The following is an 18,282-nucleotide window of genomic DNA, read 5'->3' on the forward strand; positions in this document are numbered from 1 at the left end:
AGCCCGACATTATATGTATTCAAGAGGCAGGATGTCTTACCAACCTAAGAGGCTACAATAGAATTGATACATCTAAAGACACCAGGGTGTCTACGTACGCTAAAAAAGACGTAACATGCAATAGATACGTCAAGCCCGACATTATATGTATTCAAGAGGCAGGATGTCTTACCAACCTAAAAGGCTACAATAGAATTGATACATCTAAAGACACCAGGGTGTCTACGTACGCTAAAAAAGACGTAACATGCAATAGATACGTCAAGCCCGACATTATATGTATTCAAGAGGCAGGATGTCTTACCAACCTAAGAGGCTACAATAGAATTGATACATCTAAAGACACCAGGGTGTCTACGTACGCTAAAAAAGACGTAACATGCAATAGATACGATCTTTCTACGAAATCCCCGTCTGCCGTTCCCGTCGAAGTAATACCTATGCAAAGGAAATGTAAGAGCTTCTTTGTTCTCAACGTATACAGCCCACCATCCAGCAACAAGGAGAACTTCGAACCGCTTTTTAGAGAAACGATGAATATAGTTGCCAAAAATAACGTAATCCTTCTCGGGGATATGAACGCCCCGCACAAAGAATGGAATTATAACTTTGACTCTGCCAAAGGAAAAAATCTTGTCAATGCAATGGAGGCACTTAACCTGCACACGATAAACGACACATCCTTCCCCACTATAGAACGGGTAACAACCGCAGTGGGGATACGTGCCCCGACCTAACAATAGTTCCCGACATGGATGGCCTCACCACCTGGCTTAATACTAAAGAAAATCTCGGAAGCGATCATGACATCATCGAAGTGAAGACATGCTCAGACAACTTCAGAAGAAGGCCCAGAAAACAAAAGATGACCGATCGGAACGCTTTTCGCGAAAAGCTAGGGGCCCTCGGTAACATACAAGAAATAGGCGCCTGGTCCGGCAACATCAAGGAAGCCTTTCATAAAGCAACCAAAGAGTACGGACAGGAGAACGAATACTTGTGCGTTGACAGCTACCTGATCAGTCTGTGGCAGTGATTTCCCTACACCCCCCCTAGGGGGTGTGTAGACCCCCCCTAGTTTTTCTGGACACCCCCCCTTGAATTCCCAAATTTCACTCTTGTAGTCCTTGTATGGACCTTTTTCAGTGTCGATCTGCGCATGCGCGGGCTGCTCGTCTGCTATTCTTGGCAGTAGCCTCGGGCAAAATAAACAAAAGTGCGCCCCCCGAGCTTGCTGTTGGCGTTGCACGTATTTATTTCCTTTTTTTCGACAGCTCGTGACAAGTTCGTATGTGCACACAAAAAAGGCTTTCAAAGGAAAGGGTCAAAGTGGTTTGAGGCTGACCACGCTGCGAGCACATTGCTACCAGCCAGGGAGTAGCGAAAAGCGCTACGGAAGCTAATCCTGGCGTTTTAATAAATCGGGAGCGTACAATCGGTGCCTGATTTATAAGTGCTGCATAATTCGTGTACTACCTAAACATTGTTTCAAGAACTCAAATTTCGTCACTGGCCCTGGTAACAAGTTCGAAAATGTCCTTATACGTTGAAAAATGGCGAGAAAAAAAAAACTGAATACGGACCTTTCATGTTAAAAAATGAATTTCTCTAAATTTTTTTTTTCTAAGATTGAATAGAAAGCACCGCCTCTCAGGTGTATATATATATATATATATATAGAAAATGAAAAACGTACGTCACGGGGATGAGTGTTTGGTTAACAGACGTCTATTATTTAACTAGTGGGATAAAAAAAAACAGCTTTTCTAGTTTATGAACCCCTCCCAGAGCCATTGGGACACCCCCCCTTGATTCGATGCCTGGGGACACCCCTGGTCTGTGGGACAATAAACAGAAACTGTACAAACGATGGAAGAAGAAAAGACACAATAAGAAGCTCAAGCTTCGCATCAGAAACTTAGACAAACAGGCCAGAGATTATGCCAGCAAGCTCGCAAACCAAAACTGGAACGATTTTTGCGAATCGCTTAAAGGCACCCTGAACACCTCCAAAACATGGGCTATTATCAAGGGCATGTTGAACCCAGAAACAAGAACGAGAGAGAGACGAGTCACCAACTCATCAAAGTGGCTCACAACTTGAAAGATACTAACAACGAATTGATTTTGGCTATTAAAGAGCGATTTGAACTGGATCGAAACATCCCGCCGGTACGCAGGAACTATCAAGGTAGCCCCAATGACTTTCTTGATAGAGAAATCTCGAAGCAAGAGCTACAGCAGGCTATATTGGCCAGCGCCAGCAATAAGAAAAGCGCCTCTGGTGCAGATGGAATAACAAACAATATACTAAGAAACTTAAACGATGCTCAGATGGAGGCCCTGGCCAAATACATAAACGATTTGTGGCTCGAAGATCGACTACCCCCTCAATGGAAACACTCCACGACAACAACTATACCCAAGCCGGGGAAACCCCTTGAAATAAAAAATCTAAGACCAATTTCTCTTACCTCATGTGTCGGCAAAATCTACGAAAGAATAATTACGACAAGACTTCAAAAGTACATAGACGAACACCAACTTTTTCCGGACTGCATAATCGGTTTTAGGCAAGGACTGTCCACCCAGGACACCTTTCTACAGTTAAAACACGATATCATAGACAACGATAACGACCAAGATCAAATCATCCTCGCACTGGACCTCAAAGACGCCTTCGACAATGTATCGCACGAGTCTATCCTTAAGGCCGCCGAGGAGACACAGTGCGGGGAAAGAACATACAATTACATTAGGAACTTCCTATCAGACAGAACAGCAACAATCGGCCAGTGGCGTAGCCAAGAGCCAAGGGGTTCAAACCCCCCCCCCCCCCCCCGAAATTTTCACTGAACCCCGCCCCCTCCTCACGGCCCACAGCGCCGCGCATAGTGCCTCCTTTTCACCAAATTGGCGAAGTAGGCTCGTAGCAACAGAAAATTATGAATGACGGGGATTTTCTTGCGACTTTCGGGGCACCGAAAAAAAAAAAAAAAAGACTGGAAGCAAAGTGCTTCCTTCCTCGGCGCGTTTCGCCCCTCTAGCCCGACTAGTCCACTCGGTACAAGCCTTGTTGTTAAGATCGGCCAACACGGGCCTGGGAAAAATTCCTCGAAAGCTCTCTACCGGGGTGTACGTGGATGAGCCACCTGAAGGCACGCGGCGTAGCAGGGGGGGAGGGGGGGCTGACCGGGCTTCAGCTTCCACCGCCTCCCCGAAATTTTTCCAGCCCGCGCCGTGCTGCCTGTTATGCCTAAAGCCCTATAAATACAGGGGCTTTAGTTATGCCTAGTACGTAACCTGTGAACAAAGGCGCACAACCTTCGGACGTGCCACTATTAAACACATTCACGACTCAATACCTGTCCTAACGCATTGGTGCTTACACAAACGAAGCGCCCGCGTCAGGATAATTGTGGAGGGATGCAGCTCCAAAAGCGATGGCGCCCTCGGGTAAGCTCAGCCCACGGGACGCTAAAGGCGTGCGTTGTGTCCCTTTGTGTGTGGCATGTCACCACACAAAGAATAATTGGCCGGCTGAGTCGTTCTCAGCAGAGGAGATTGACTCATCACGGTATGGCCGGGGAACCAAGGAGTGGTCCGCACTAACTGGAAGCGTAGAAAAAGAAAGACCACCAGCCATTGATGGGTGAATACTGGTACGATGAAGGCCGGTAAGGGAAAATATCTTTGTGTGTGTAAGCAGAACTACGTGCAAGCGGCGGTGGCAGACAGTCAATACTCCTGCAAGTTAACTGAAGAAAGCGATGGGTCAGGGCGAAATGTGTGCTTTAGGTGGATGCGGCAAAGTATGCCCTTCTTCCGTGCGTCCACCCTTCCCTCTTTCGTTTTCACGTTTCTGTGGAGCCCGGGAGGGTGTTGACGTGGGATAATTCCTTGTTCTCAGCTTGCGCGCACTGCGTGCCCCCTTCTGAAAGCGGTGTTGCACACAGTCATTTTCTGCGGCACGCTGCGGCTCGCCGCCCAAGTTCCCGCTGGACACATGTACGACTAGTGCACGCGATTCGCATGCGACTGATAGTTACGATTGATCGTTAGGACCCGTTTTGGCGTCGATCGCTGGTCGGAGGAGGCTCACGACGTGCGTCTGGCAAGCCAGATGCAGTCGCGCCATCGTTGCAATCGTCGTGAGGCCACAGCCAATGAGAGCCCGCTGAGCCCCAACCCCCCGCAACCGGCGTGCGTTGCTCTGGTCGGCTCGGGTGTTGGAAACTTTAGGTTTAGCATCCTGGCGGATATTTGATTGCCGCTATCTGTGTAACTGCGAATGACAATCCGTAACACAACTTTTCACCGCACTATCATCCCTTTTCTCGCATAAGCTACTTCTTTTTAGCGATCAGATTGATTCAGAAGAGCAGCGACAAGCGCGGTTGCTACCCGCCGGTTCGAGCCGCTGAGTGTGCCGAGCTGGCAGGCGCGACCGGCGTGTGCGCGGACTGTTTCCGAAGGCAGAAAACACTTCGCGATTGCCTGCTTTATCAATTTCTTGCGAACAAACGCGCGGAATCTACAAATTCAGCTCAGCGATCGTCGTAGTTGAACATCTGCGTAGCCTGTTTCGATGCTTCCGCGCAGGTATTGCCATCTCTCGACCGGTCGGCGCACCGCCCGCCGCGCGCCGCGGGGGCCGGTCAGCGTATACGCTTGCATCGCGGCAGATATCTGATCGCCGCTTTTAAAATAAGCCCTGATAACAATCCCAAGCACAATTTTTCACCACACTAACACCTACTTTCTCGCATGTGGAACTTCATTTTAACGATCAGATTGATTCAGAAGAGCAGCGACAAGCGGTTGCTACCGTGGTCTGCGCCGGTTCGAGCCGCTGAGTGTCCGAGCTGGCAGGCGCGGCCGGCGTGTGCGCGAACTGTTTCCGAAGGCAGGAAACGCTTCACGATTGCCTGCTTTATCCATTTTTTGCGATTAAACGCGCGGAATCTACAAATTCAGCTCAGCGATAGTCGTAGTTGACCATGGAGCAAAAACGGTGGGCGGAGCGACGCCGACGACGCATCGCATGCACGCATCGGGTCATGTGTCTCAAATTCACGCGTACGACTAGTCGTGGTGACAGTCGTAACGATCAGTCGCATGCGAATCGCGTGTACAAATCGTACATGTGTCCAGCGCTTGGCAATACCTGCGCGGAAGCATCGAAACAGGCTACGCAGATGTTCAACTACGACGATCGCTGAGCTGAATTTGTAGATTCCGCACGTTTGTTCGCAAGAAATTGATAAAGCAGGCAATCGCGAAGTGTTTTCTGCCTTCGGAAACAGTCCGCGCACACGCCGGTCGCGCCTGCCAGCTCGGCACACTCAGCGGCTCGAACCGGCGCAGACCACGGTAGCAACCGCGCTTGTCGCTGCTCTTCTGAATCAATCTGATCGCTAAAAAGAAGTAGCTTATGCGAGAAAAGGGATGATAGTGTGGTGAAAAGTTGTGTTACGGATTGTCATTCGCAGTTACACAGATAGCGGCAATCAAATATCCGCCAGGATGCTAAGCCTAGAGTTTCCAACACCCGAGCCGACCAGAGCAACGCACGCCGGTTGCGGGGTGTTGGGGCTCAGCGGGCTCTCATTGGCTGTGGCCTCACGACGATTGCAACGATGGCACGACTGCATCTGGCTTGCCAGACGCACGTCGTGAGCCTCCTCCGACCAGCGATCGACGCCAAAACGGGTCCTAACGATCAATCGTAACGATCAGTCGCATGCGAATCGCATGTACCAGTCGTACATGTGTCCAGCGCTTTAATCCTAAACGTGAAGGAACGACGGTCACCAGCCCTGCAGACGGCGGTCGCGACAGTAACAAATACCTGATGGCCATCTTCGACCTCAGTCACAACTAAAGCCCCTCCTTTGCGTCCACGGTCGCTTTTTCCCTGGGCGGCGGCTGCCCAGAGCAGTGTATATTCAGGGGCCGGAGTCACAACGGCGATATGACAAAACGGCGCAAGGACAGCAGCGCCCTGGCTTTGCGAAGTGCCAACGCACAACAGAGACCCTAATTGTAAGTCATTTTCTTCCCCTGACCATTGATTTATCCTTGCGTTATCCCTGCAATCCTGTCATATTTAAATAATCGCTTCCTAATATTTACACGATGTCACAGTACCTTTATTTCTGCGAGCCAAAAAATTTGATCTCGGTTTATTTCAAATGCAATATTTGCGTTTGAATTGGTTGTTGAAAGGAGCGCCCACGATGAAGCGGATAGGTAACTTTGAACGAGGGAAAACGTAAATTCAACTCATATCCGCCTGATTATCCATGATGCACAAAGTTGGCGAGGGTTACTCAGAGCGTATCGGGACAGCGTTACGTACATGAAGAGTCACCGCTGTCCATGAACACGAAGAGTTAAAGTACATGAAGAGTTAAAATATGTATTTGTTCTCTCTGCAGTTCTAGTAGTTTGCTTCATTTACAGGCATGCGACTCCATGTAACGTAGCCGCTGTTGCATGGTGTGCCCGTCATCGCGACTTTTGTTGCCCCGTTGCATACCGACGGGTGCATCCACTGCTACACCCAATTTTAAAATCATCATAGCAGTGTGCGCAAGTGAAGGGCCTTCGTACTGGTGGCGACGAAACGAACGTGCCTTTCTAGTAGAATTTTCCTTGCCCTCTTTATGGCCTTTCTTTAAAGTTTTGTGGGCTCAAGAGTATCGTTCTTTCAATGCTCAATCGATTTGGCATGATGAACGAATGTAGTCATTTTAAAAAAACAGCTAGGCTACAGACCACAGGCCCTTTCAAGAACACCCGCACACTTCAGCGCGCTGATGTAATTCTGCCTGGATTTTGAGCAAGTCAGCATTACTTAAGTAACCAAAATGACCGAGGAATCATCACCGTAAACAGGAATTATCTCCGCACACTTTGCAATTTTTTGCCAATATATTATGTCGTAACCTGAAACCATGCTTGAACATCACGGTCGCTGTCAATCAAGCGAATGCCTTAACTCTACTATTGCTGTCCGTTTCGTGCTGAAACACGGTAGTCTGTAGCATTTATGTACGCGGGGTCATGCCCTTACGCATGTTTTCTTGGTGCACTGCTGGCAACAACATGCTAACTTGTTTCGAGCATAGCACCACGCCCGAAGGTCATGCTGGCTCTGTGCAACTGCCCAATGCTCCGTTTTCTGGTGGACCAAGGAGCTTCCCAACATAGTTTCCATTCCCCGTGTCGCTAACGAAAACGACAAAATTCCTATACGCCCTATACATTCCCGCCCATGCTGTTTTATCGTTTAGCTTTAAAACCGACAGTGTGTACTCGAACAAAGCAGCGCACGCGTCCTCTAAAAAATATGTTCTTCCATTAATGTTTCAAACCAGAATGGTAGGACCTCATAATTATTTCTGCTCACGACGAAATTTCAAACGCAGCAAGATTTTGCTCAACTTGCGTAAACATGACCAACCGCAACAGTATGGTCAGACAACGCCGTCTTTGCATTATTATTTATATATTATTTATTATTATTTATTATTATATTATTTATTAGTCCTATATAGCATTGAATTGTGAAATTTGCAGTGACTTGCTCTACCTTATCCAGGAGCGGTACCTACAACTAAAGGGGATGGCCGACCCAGAAAGTTGCTGGATAGCACCCGCCTTCAGGCAGACTATAGGGCATTTATGCACGAAGCATTGAAAACTTGACAGAGAATAATGCAAGCATTTTAAAACACCAAGGGGGAGCTCATTACAGCAGAGTCTACATTTGGGCTGTACCGAAATGTTAACCAGATTGATGTTGTTACAAAGCACCAGCTTCTCATGTCCGCCCGGCGTCTTTAGAAGCTACGAGGCGGACTGCGTCACAGAATCAAAACAGAAGCGAAAATTTCAACTGACAAGGCTTGACAATACCGGTGGCTGAATTATTCCGCTTTGCGTGAGGGCTAATCCTACCATGTTCGGGTAATCAGACCAGCGCTACACGTAAAGTAAGTGCATAGATTCGATGTGGGCTGCACAAAATGAGCTCCATTGCTGCTGTACGGGCGTAAAATGCTCATACGCAAAAAAATTTCTTCTGCATTTTGGGAAAGAGCAACTAAATAAAAAAAACTAATTCTTAAGGCCTAGCCGTTTTGTTGCGGATGTCACACTCATCATACCACACACGTTGAAATAAAGCAAGTAATCACATGAAACTATGGTCATTCAATGCAATGTCTGCACAAGGTGCCCGTGCGTGTAGTATACGTCCCGTATTACGGGCGCAGATTTGCACCACGTTGTCTGCGGATTTTTTCCCCGTTTACAACTTCACCTGGCACTAAAATAACATCATAATCAACACCAATATCCTGAGCGAGACCTTACACAGCCCATTTCAAGACAGAATACAACCTTGTTGAATTTGAAAGAACTAACCTTTGGTGACTCACTCAGCTCCATTCCAGTCACAGAAGACGTTTTTCAACCGAAGCAAGGCAACACATAAAAAAAAAATTAGCTAATTTCGCGCTGCAGTGACGTAATATCGGCAGCAGTGATGTAGTTTAGGCCAGCATTAGGACGTAGTTATAAGTTAGCAGCAAGTTAAAATTCACATGATATGATCAATTGAACTAGAGGCCCTTCAACAGTCGCGCGATCATGTTTTGTGGCGGTGGTTTAGGTCGCTGGGCGCCAATCGTACCAACAGGATCCTGTGACGTCATAAAGAAATTGCCGGAAAGTGGCTGGCTGGGGATTCGCCACTGCTTCTAAGGTTTTCTTTAATATCTCGACTATTCCTTTGAAGCTTGCGATAAGATGGTAGCATTGCTATCCGGACAATGGAGTCTATTTAATGAACCAACAATGTATTTTGTCTTAGCCTTTAGGGACGCTTACAAACTACCGCGATTTTTGTTCTGTCGGGGGGGGGGGGGGGGGGGGGGGGGCTTGAGAACAACTTTAATTCCCCCCGAAAAAAAATCCTGGCTACGCCCCTGCAATCGGCATAGGCAACACTCGATCCGACCCCTTTAAGGCACCAAACAGAGGCACGCCCCAGGGATCAATTCGCCTCTTCTGTTCAACTTAACAATGATCAAAATTGCTAAGAAACTGGAAGAACGGGAAGAAATGGGAAAAGTCATATATGCCGACGACATTACTATCTGGACGAAAAGCGGAACATTGCAATCTAAATTAGATCTGCTACAGGATGTTATCCACGACCTCCAAGATCCGATCATAAAAAATGGCTTAAATGCGCCCCTGAAAAATCTGAACTCATCAGGCTAAGGTCGACGAGAAACAACATCCCTCCAGGCAGCATTATACTGGATGGACAGAACATCCCTTTCCGCCCCGCAATAAGAATACTAGGCATGGTCATTCAGGAAGACAATAAAGCCACAAATACTCTCAACAAGCTTGGCAAGACGGCTCAACAGCTGGCCAGAGTAGTAAGAAGGATTACAAGAGCTAGGAAGGGCATAAGAGAGGAGGACACCCTCCGCCTTGCTCAGGCCCTCATAATGAGCCGCATTGCATATAGCCTTTCCCTTCCACCGGATGGATCACAAACAAGAGGAAAGGGCCGATGCCATAATAAGAACAGCTCACAAGACCGCTCTAGGCCTACCAATTTACACATCCAACGAAAAATTCCTGAAGCTCGGCGTACACAACACCTTCAGAGAAATCAAGACTACGCTATTAGATGCCCAGAAAGAACGCCTCCTCAAAACCAGAACGGGCAGAGAAATTCTCAGAAGATCTGGACAGGAGGTTCATGCAGCCTTCATTAATAGGATGGTCGATTTAACACCCGCTCAAAGACACTGTATCAAGACCTCTCCCATTCCCAAGAAAATGGACCCCACTCACAATAAGGGCAGAAGATTGGCAAGAACTCGCTACATCCGAAAAACATATCAGGACAATCCAAACGCAATCTACACCGATGCGGCAGTAAACAAGCAAGGCAATGCATCAGCCGTAGCTATCAATGAACATGGGAAGATGCTGGATTTCATCATTACCAAACAACTGAATATTCAAGAAGCAGAAACTGCTGCCGTCATACTAGTAATCAGATGGGCTGAATTCAAGAATAAGGGCTCAATAATTATCACTGACTCGACCAGGGCCATAAGGAACTTCATCTGCGGCATCGTCCCAAGGAATGCTGAAAGACTTCTCCCAAAAATTCTAAAACAGAAGCACACACTTGTCTGGACTCCCGCCCATCAGGGGCTAGAGGGTAACGAGGCGGCCGATTCTCTTGCGAGGACTACCATACACCTCAGAGGCCCGGAACATTCGTACGCCCTCCCTGCTTACTGTCAAGGCACAGACAAATTAACATCCTATAGGCTTCACCGAAGATCAATGCCTACGCCCCACCCCAGCCTAACTGCTGAAGAAGCGAGAAATCTTAGAAAAATACAAACGAACACCTACTTGCATAAGTCCAGACTATCACTTATGTTCCCAGAAAAGTATAATGAGGACTGTAAGCAGTGTCACCAGAAGGCCGATATATTCCATACAGTCTGGAATTGCCCAATTACTTGGGACAAAAATAGCCACCAAACCTCATTAGAGTCATGGGAGGAAGCCCTGTCTAGCTCGGACCCTGCACAGCAGCTTGCGCTGCTTAGTAGGGCCAGGGATGGCCAAATAGTTTCTGGGGTCCTGGAATTTGGATCCCACCCTTGATCTCTCCCCCTTTTCCCTCAACCCTTTTCACCAAATAAAGTTTACTACTACTACTACTACTACTACTACCACCAGCGCTTGAAATTTTAAATTTCCCGCAAGTTCACTAGATTCCCTTCCTGCGTACCAGGGGGCAGCAGTGGTACGTGAGCAAACATGTCGGCCATGCATGGTTCGAGTTGAATGGCTTCTAGGCGTCACGTTGGTTCGCCGACGAACTTTTAATATGTTTCTATGGGAAGTTGAATGCCGAGTATTGTTTTAAGCGTGCTCTATGTAGAGGAAGCGGAGCTAATGCCGCTGCGACTGATTCTAGCTTTCAACTAGCTTGAAACACTAGAGGTGAGTGCAACCGTAATTGCTCGCGCTCTCCGCCGGTGACATTACCTAATGACGGTGGGATATGCTATTTTTGCTGCTTTTACGCTCCCAGCTTCTTCGCTGACCGTCACCTTCGAACAACGTGTAGCGGCGCGAGGCCCGATGCAGGGGGTAATTTCGGTGGGGCTGTTTGTGACCCTGGCTTCCTGTAGTCGCGGGGCGAGACGCTTGTAACCGTTCGCATCTCGCCGAAGCGACCGTCGCCAGCGAGAGCGGATAGATGAATCGGTTTAATCGCCTGCTTCCTGTCTGACCGAGTGGTCCGTTTGTGCACGCCCTGGCATTTGCCACCGGCAGTGTACTGCTCAGCCTAGAACATCGTAAGGGCTAGTTCATTGTGACATCTTCGCGGTGTTTATATTTAGCCTGCGTCGAGCGCGTCCCGTCTTGGTATAATTGACCTGCTCAGCCCGCTCTTCTTCCGTACAGGGGATGTCGTTGCGCTCTGTGGCGGCCGCGAGGGGCGACTGTTTTATCTAGCCTCTTGAACATTGTTCGGAACCACCTATGGTGGCAAACACAGGGTCACACGCGTGGGCGTGTCGCCGCTCAGCGCTGCATTTGATATTCAGACGAGTCCATCCCGCGATGCATATTTGACTGCACGCCGGTTTTTTTCGCAATGACGATGGCTGCGTCGCCGACCTTGCTCTAATTGCTTCATGCTGTTTCATTAGTACACGCCGCGACAGGGTGCCAGACGCCCTGTGGCTGTGTGTGTAGCTGTCAGCCTGCCGCAAGTATGTTTTCTGTAGCAGCGCTCTAGCACTCTAGCCGCGTTCTTTGAGTGAGAGTCTGCTTCCGTGTTTCTGTGCACGCGGTTTTTAAACTTCGCCTAAAATTTCTAATTAGGAACTTACATGGTTATCGCGCCAAAAGAAGGTTTTTAGCACTGGTTAATTTCATAGCGTCCGTCTCTCTGCGCTTCGTGGTATATAGTTTTCCTGTTTTCGGTCATCTTAACGTCTACCAAAAGTAATAACGAAAAAAAAAAACGCAAAATGTACAGTTATGTTATATTTTTACTGTTTGGGCTCCCGGCATTAGAAAAATTTACGTTTGTAAATGGTAATTTGTTTTCTAGCCTTAATACCTTTCTAGCCTTGACTGTACCAGTTCAGTTGGATTAAATATACCTCGCTTCCCATGCATGAGGCAAAGCGGTGTACTCAGGTCATTGCCCTCTATAAATTGGAAATGTCTTTTTGTTTCCTGTAGCTGTGTTTAATAAGCCTGTTAAAATTAATGTTGAGGTAGGAGTTTGACACAGAAGGCGTCCTTTGCGCTTAGAATAATTTTTTTGATAGAAAGCTTTGTGTATTTATAATGAACAAAATCCTCACATATATAGTTTACAAATCTGAATTGTGCACCTTCTGTTGTAATTTTTTTCTGGTTTTGCTGCTATTGCGAAGTGTGCATGTCACTGGGAACATGGAGTAAATTAGACAAAAAATGGTGTTGTTTTGTGCCTGAAAACTATATTTGTGGCGAATGGATACAGGCAAAATGTGTTTATGCTTTAGCAAAGTCAATCATACAGCTTATTCGCACAAAACAGTTACGGCCTGCAGAACAAATTCCATTCTGGTAGTTTGTTTTGCACCAACGCACCAAGTCGCATCTTTCTTTAGGAAAACGGACTTCCTAGCTGCAATTGTGTTTCGACTCAATGTTTGAACGTCTGTCCCGTCTATCTGCCTCTCTCGTCCATCGTTTTTGTAGCTAGCAGTCATTTACTACTCTTTTTTTTAATATTTTCAAATGTTATCTGATGTGCAGCGAAAGTGGGACTAAACCTCAGTGTCATCCCCCCCCCCCCCCTCCCCCTTAATCTCGGGGAACCCCTTCTGCTACATGTGGAATGGAAAATTTAAACTTTTATTTTGCTCCGATTTCTTCTCAATAGTAATTATACAATATCATTTTCGCCATAGCTTTTACGCCGGGGCGGGGGGCAAAGTGACCTGAATTCTCAGACAGTGCCTTCATTGCTTTTCCCCTTCAGAATAAATTGAGTAAATTTGCTGACAACCAGATTTTCTTCGTTATGGGACTTGTAGGAGCGAAAAACACCTTAATCATGCGGTTCGAAACAGTCACTCATTTGCAAAGATAGTCTAGTGCAGGAGTCGGCAACCTTTTGATGTCGAGGGCCGAGTTGCGTGAAGCCGACACGGCTGAAGGCCGGACGGCAGATCGGGTGCGAGGGGGAAGGGGCTTTGAAGGCAAAGAGAAAAAAATCAGCAGATTGCCAATAATATTTGACAATAATTGACTATAATCTGGCTTTGTGTGAATATGGGGGACAATGCAACTGGAAGCGATCAATTCTCTGTTCTTGTCTCCCGTCTAATCCCATTTGAGGTCAAAACTGGGGTCTCGGCCTTCGTATGGAATGTGACAGGGGGAAGGGTGGGGGTTCTGACCACGACCGGCTATAGCCGGTAGTGGTTCTGACGACGTGCTGGGGGCCGCATCATACTGCCCCGCGGGTCGCATGCGACCCGCGGGCCGTAGTTTGCCGACCCCTGGTCTAGAGTTAGCTTTGATTCAAGGTCTGTTGACATCACAACCGCCTCGTCACTCCCCCACCCAAAGAAAGAACACTTATAGTCAAGCAAGCATGGCATTTCTTTTTTTCTTTTTCTATGGAAGTGCATGTTAACATTTGTTTCAGGCCGAAAGAAGAAAATGCGCACACACGCACATGTATCTGTGTGCGTGTGCGTGCGCGCACGCGTGGTGGCTTGATTTGTTTCATACCTGCTTTACAAAACTGCACCTGTTTGTATGATTGGCAATACAGAGAAGTGCTTTGAATAGAAGGGCATATATAAGGAGCAAATCGCTGCTTCATTAAATTGGTTAATTAGCTTAGCAATCGGGCTTGCCATCCATTGCCATTTTTTGCCATTTTTTTGCCATTTTGCAATCTTGCCATTTTTTTCAGCAAAAAAATTTGGAGGGGAGGGGAGGTCAGCAGTGCCATGAGCAAATTAAGCTCGTCGTTGTGAACATCACTTGCAGATGAACATTACCACTTTTCATTCTCACGGTGAATGGGGAGAAGCACGAGGCATTTCTTTACACATATGTACAGCCAAGTATAAATGCAATGCTAATAAAAAAAATGTGAAGCAGAGTGTAGAAAATGTAATGGAGGCACAAGAATGGCTTGGGTTGGACGAATTTGCAAAGGGCTAGCTGTGACAGCACTTAATTATTGCAAACTAATTGGTGCAATTTTCTTACCTTTTCTATTTGTGCTGTATTGGTTCAAATGCGAGCATATATTACATACATCATGCAACGTTTTTCTGCGTATATCTCAGCGAGGGTGTAAAAACAAGTTCTTAAAGGAGCCATGAAGACAAAATACAAGTTGGGTTCATTAGAAAGACGGCTTAGTCCCGATAACAATGATACCAATATCATCGCAATCTTCGAACAAATAACGGAGATATTAAAGAAAACGTGTGAAGCCGTGGCGACCCCTTAGCCAATTTCCCGCAACTTTTCTATGACGTCACGGAACCTTGTTTGTGCGATTGGCGGCCGCCTAACTGACCTGTCGCGACGAGACATGACTGGACGTCTGTAATGGGGCCTCTAGTTCCATTTGACCGCATCACTTGAATGCTAACGTGCAGTTAACGCACTGAAAATTATGTTTTATTTTTGGCCCGTGTGACGTCATTCTTGCTCATAACACGTCACTGTGGCGCAAATTTTGAAAGTTTTTAAATACTTCTTGCTTTTTTTTCGTTAAAAAAACATCTTTTGTGGCTGTAATGGAGCTGAGTGAGATACTGAATCCTAGTTCTTTCAAATTAAACGAAGTTGTATTTTCTCTTCATGGCTCCTTTAAGAATTTGTAATTCTGGCATTGCCTTTTTGCTTTTTGTGGTGCTTACATGACATTAATGTGGACAAGGGGTAGAAATTATTCATTTCTCTTTGCTAAGTTTAGTCCGTAAGTTTAGTTCCAAGCTGTTTGAAGCCCTTCATTGACTGTACTGTTTGTAGTATGGCCCTGATGTTGGATGTAGGAACAGTGGGTCTGAAACACGGTTTGAACAGGGTTTGTTGTGTGTAGACGTGCACCACACAACAAGCAAGCCCTGTTTAAACAGAGTTGGAGAGTAATTCAACTGTACCATTCTGTGGACTTGCCATTCCTTCAAACAAAGGCAGTTTGCTGTAGTAGATCGCCATGATCTGCTTCTCAAAACTGTGCTATAAAAAATAAAATTTTTGCAAACCTGTTCCCGCAAAGCATTCAACCGGAATCACGGTGCTGCTGCTTGTACTGATGTGATAGCAATTGAGCATCAGTGAATGGGCAGTTTTTTTACTGGACTATTATAGCTGCATTCGCTGTGGTTTGATGCAAGCTTGCAGAGGTCTGGCCACGTGACTGCGAGTTTTGGCAGCACCATGTCACCTTTTAAGGAAACCTGTCTGATCTGATGCTTGACATGTCACTGGTCGCCGTTGGGTCACAGGACCAATTTCACACAATTTTTTGGCTACACCCGGCCGCTTTTTAGGTGGATTCTTATGGCTTTGGCACACCATAATGAGCACACATTTGATATACCACTTGATCATTGTCATCATCAATTACTTTATTGAGAAAAGAGACAGATAGGTGTTCAATGCAGAGTGATGGTATATGTCTGTATTTCAAGACTCCGTTGACCTCGCCACCTCTTGAGCCTAGTTAATCGGTCCCCTTTGAAACTTTCGGTCTGAGGTTTCGTACTGCCTGATCTTTTGTCCCTTCATTCCCATGTAACATGGTATAATGTCGACTTGCTGCTGCAATTGGAGCAAGAGCCTCGATATTGTCTTGGATGCATTAGGCTGTATGTGCGTAGATTTAGATGTGTGTTTGAATTTGTCTGATATGGCTTCTTCTGTGGCAGGTTTTTGGTGGGGTGGCAAGCGTTCGCATCTTTCAGCTCTAAGCACCTCAAGTCTTTCGCTGTATTCACGTGGCAGGGCGTGAAGCAAAACGGGTTGATCTCCACTCTGTTCATTAAGTCATGAGCAGCCTGATGTGCTGCCTTGTTCACATCTATTCCTTCATGTCCTGGGGTCCATGTCTTTTGTTGTCTTTGGTCAGAGTTGTTACTGATGCTTGTGAGGAGATGAGCCGCTGTCCTTGGTATTCTTCCATTAGTGCATTCTTGGCATGCGACTTGGGTCCATAATAAGAAAGGGGGGGCAGTGATGGCAGTTGCTTCTGTTGCTGTTGGGTTGGTGTTGTTGATTGTGCCGCAGCTAATAAGTTTAGGCTTTGAGTTGACTAGACTGCCACTGCATCTTTCCAGTTCGTGTACATCCATTTCCCCACCTAGATTGCGTTAGTCTGTTCTGTGCCTTTCTTCAGGTTGCTCGACTCTCACTATTGCCCTCCCATTGCCCTCCCTCTCACTATTGCCCCCACTATTGCCCTCCCTGGTTCCAGAGCCAAAAGCATCCTTTGGGGCACTATAACATTAAGTTGGAGAGGTGCTGCTCGCGATGTGGGCCTTTGCCAAGGAGGCGCACCTCGTGGGGAGGACCTAAAAGTGAAAATGTGGACCACCTTTCCTTCCTTCCACCACCCTTTATCTCTTAGTCCGTAGCACCATCCACATAAAATAAGTTCATTTATTCTAATCACGCTTTTCATTATGTTTGACATAGGGGCAGAGTAACTGGGCTGCAGCCTCGCCTGAAGAGCTGTATTTTTGATGGAGGTGAAACCCATTTGTATGAGATTTTAGTGCAAATTCAAGGACTCTGGGCGGGTCAACTTTACCTCTTGCCCTTTTGGCATTGCCCACTACATATCCCAGGTGCAGTGTCCCGGCCTTTAGGATTTTAAATGCCTTTTTTTTATTTGGTATATTAGTGGTGTGGCAGAATTCAGATATTTGCAGCCTCAGTGGTCTCCTGCTCTGTTGTTGGACTTGCTTGGTTGGTAATGGGAGGTGAAACTGCACCTTAGGGGTGTTTTTTGTATGGCACTAGGCACATCTTGTAAAACTTTACTGGCGCCTTTCTGGGTGGCTTTGCAAAGGGACTTTGCACGACGTCAGGCTTTTACTGGCAGCAGCATGCTTTGCACGTGAAAGAATTGCACTAAGCTTTGGAAAGTCTTAAAAAGGAACTAAGGGGTAAAACTGAATTGCCAAAATAGTTTTCCTTTTCTGCAGCCATTGTGTTTTAAGGGCAGTTGCAGTGTGCGTTCAACAAAAAAAAGTTTATTCAGTGTTCTATAGCTGATGGTGAGACCGCCTTTCTCTGGACGTGCAGCTGCAGCTGGTTGGCCCCTAGCCGCAATGGCTGCGCACCTGTGCCTGGAGGAGGCGGAGGTGGTACGGCTGGTGCTGGAGTTCCTGGCCAATCGGGAGCTGAGCATCAGCCAGCTGGCGCTGGAGCGCGAGTCGGGCGTCATCAACGGGGCCCTGTCTGACGACCTGCTCTTTCTACGACAGCTCATTCTCGACGGCCAATGGGATGACGCGCTCAACTTTGTCCAGCCCCTCGAGGACATGGAGGCCTTCGATGGCAAGCGCTTCAAGTCAGTGCACTTTCAGTTTGAACTGCATCGAGTATGGCAGCCAACTGCACTTATCAGGTGTGGCAGCCTACTGCACTGAAAGTGCAGTTGGCTGCCATACTCGATAGTACTTGGGTCTGCTCTTTGCAGACATTTCCTGTACCCGCCACGGTGGCTCAGTGCCTAAGGCGATATGCTGCTGAGCATGAGGTCGCTTGTTTGATTCCCGGCCGCGGCGGCCACTTTTCTGGTGGAGGCGAAAAGCAAAAACGGCCGTGTGTACGAGAGTTCCGCGCACGTTAAAGATCCCCAGGTGGTCAAAATTAATCCGGAGCCCTCCACTACGGCGCGCCTCATTGCCTGTGTTTCGTTCAAGGTTCAAGGTTTATCAAGGTTTATTCAATAAATGTTTGGTTTACAAAATGCGTTATTGATGTTAGTACAGAAGGAGGTCCCGAAGTAAAAACTGTCAGGGGGACCTCCTGGCTCAAAATTCACACAAGACAAAGTTAATATAATATAATAAAAACCATTAGCATGTCAGGGTCAGGCGAAGAAAATCAATTCTTTAAATAACATTTGATATTTTTGCGAGTTTTGATAGTTGGCGTGTTAACCCCTTAAGTGCT

General features: G+C 47.0%; 1 protein-coding gene across 3 annotated transcripts in view; it reads left to right on the forward strand.

Annotated features, from left to right (window-relative positions):
- Positions 1-10,871: 10,871 nt before the first annotated feature.
- The window catches only part of LOC144143435 (WD repeat-containing protein 47), a 180,260-nt gene continuing 172,849 nt past the window's right edge, over positions 10,872-18,282 (forward strand). Inside the window, exons 1-2 of one of the 3 annotated variants that reach the window (XM_077675192.1) lie at positions 10,872-11,058; positions 17,407-17,674. In XM_077675192.1, the coding sequence (XP_077531318.1) occupies positions 17,433-17,674 (242 nt within the window). In that variant the 5' untranslated portion in view covers positions 10,872-11,058; positions 17,407-17,432. Of the gene's footprint in view, positions 11,059-11,154; positions 11,418-11,815; positions 11,838-17,406; positions 17,675-18,282 lie in introns of those variants that run through there. The other 2 variants (XM_077675198.1, XM_077675203.1) reach the window with 2 other exon arrangements.

Source organism: Haemaphysalis longicornis, unplaced genomic scaffold, assembly GCF_048455015.1.
Source record: "Haemaphysalis longicornis isolate Haplotype H1 unplaced genomic scaffold, Haemaphysalis longicornis Haplotype H1 scaffold_1, whole genome shotgun sequence".
NCBI lineage: Eukaryota > Metazoa > Arthropoda > Arachnida > Ixodida > Ixodidae > Haemaphysalis > Haemaphysalis longicornis.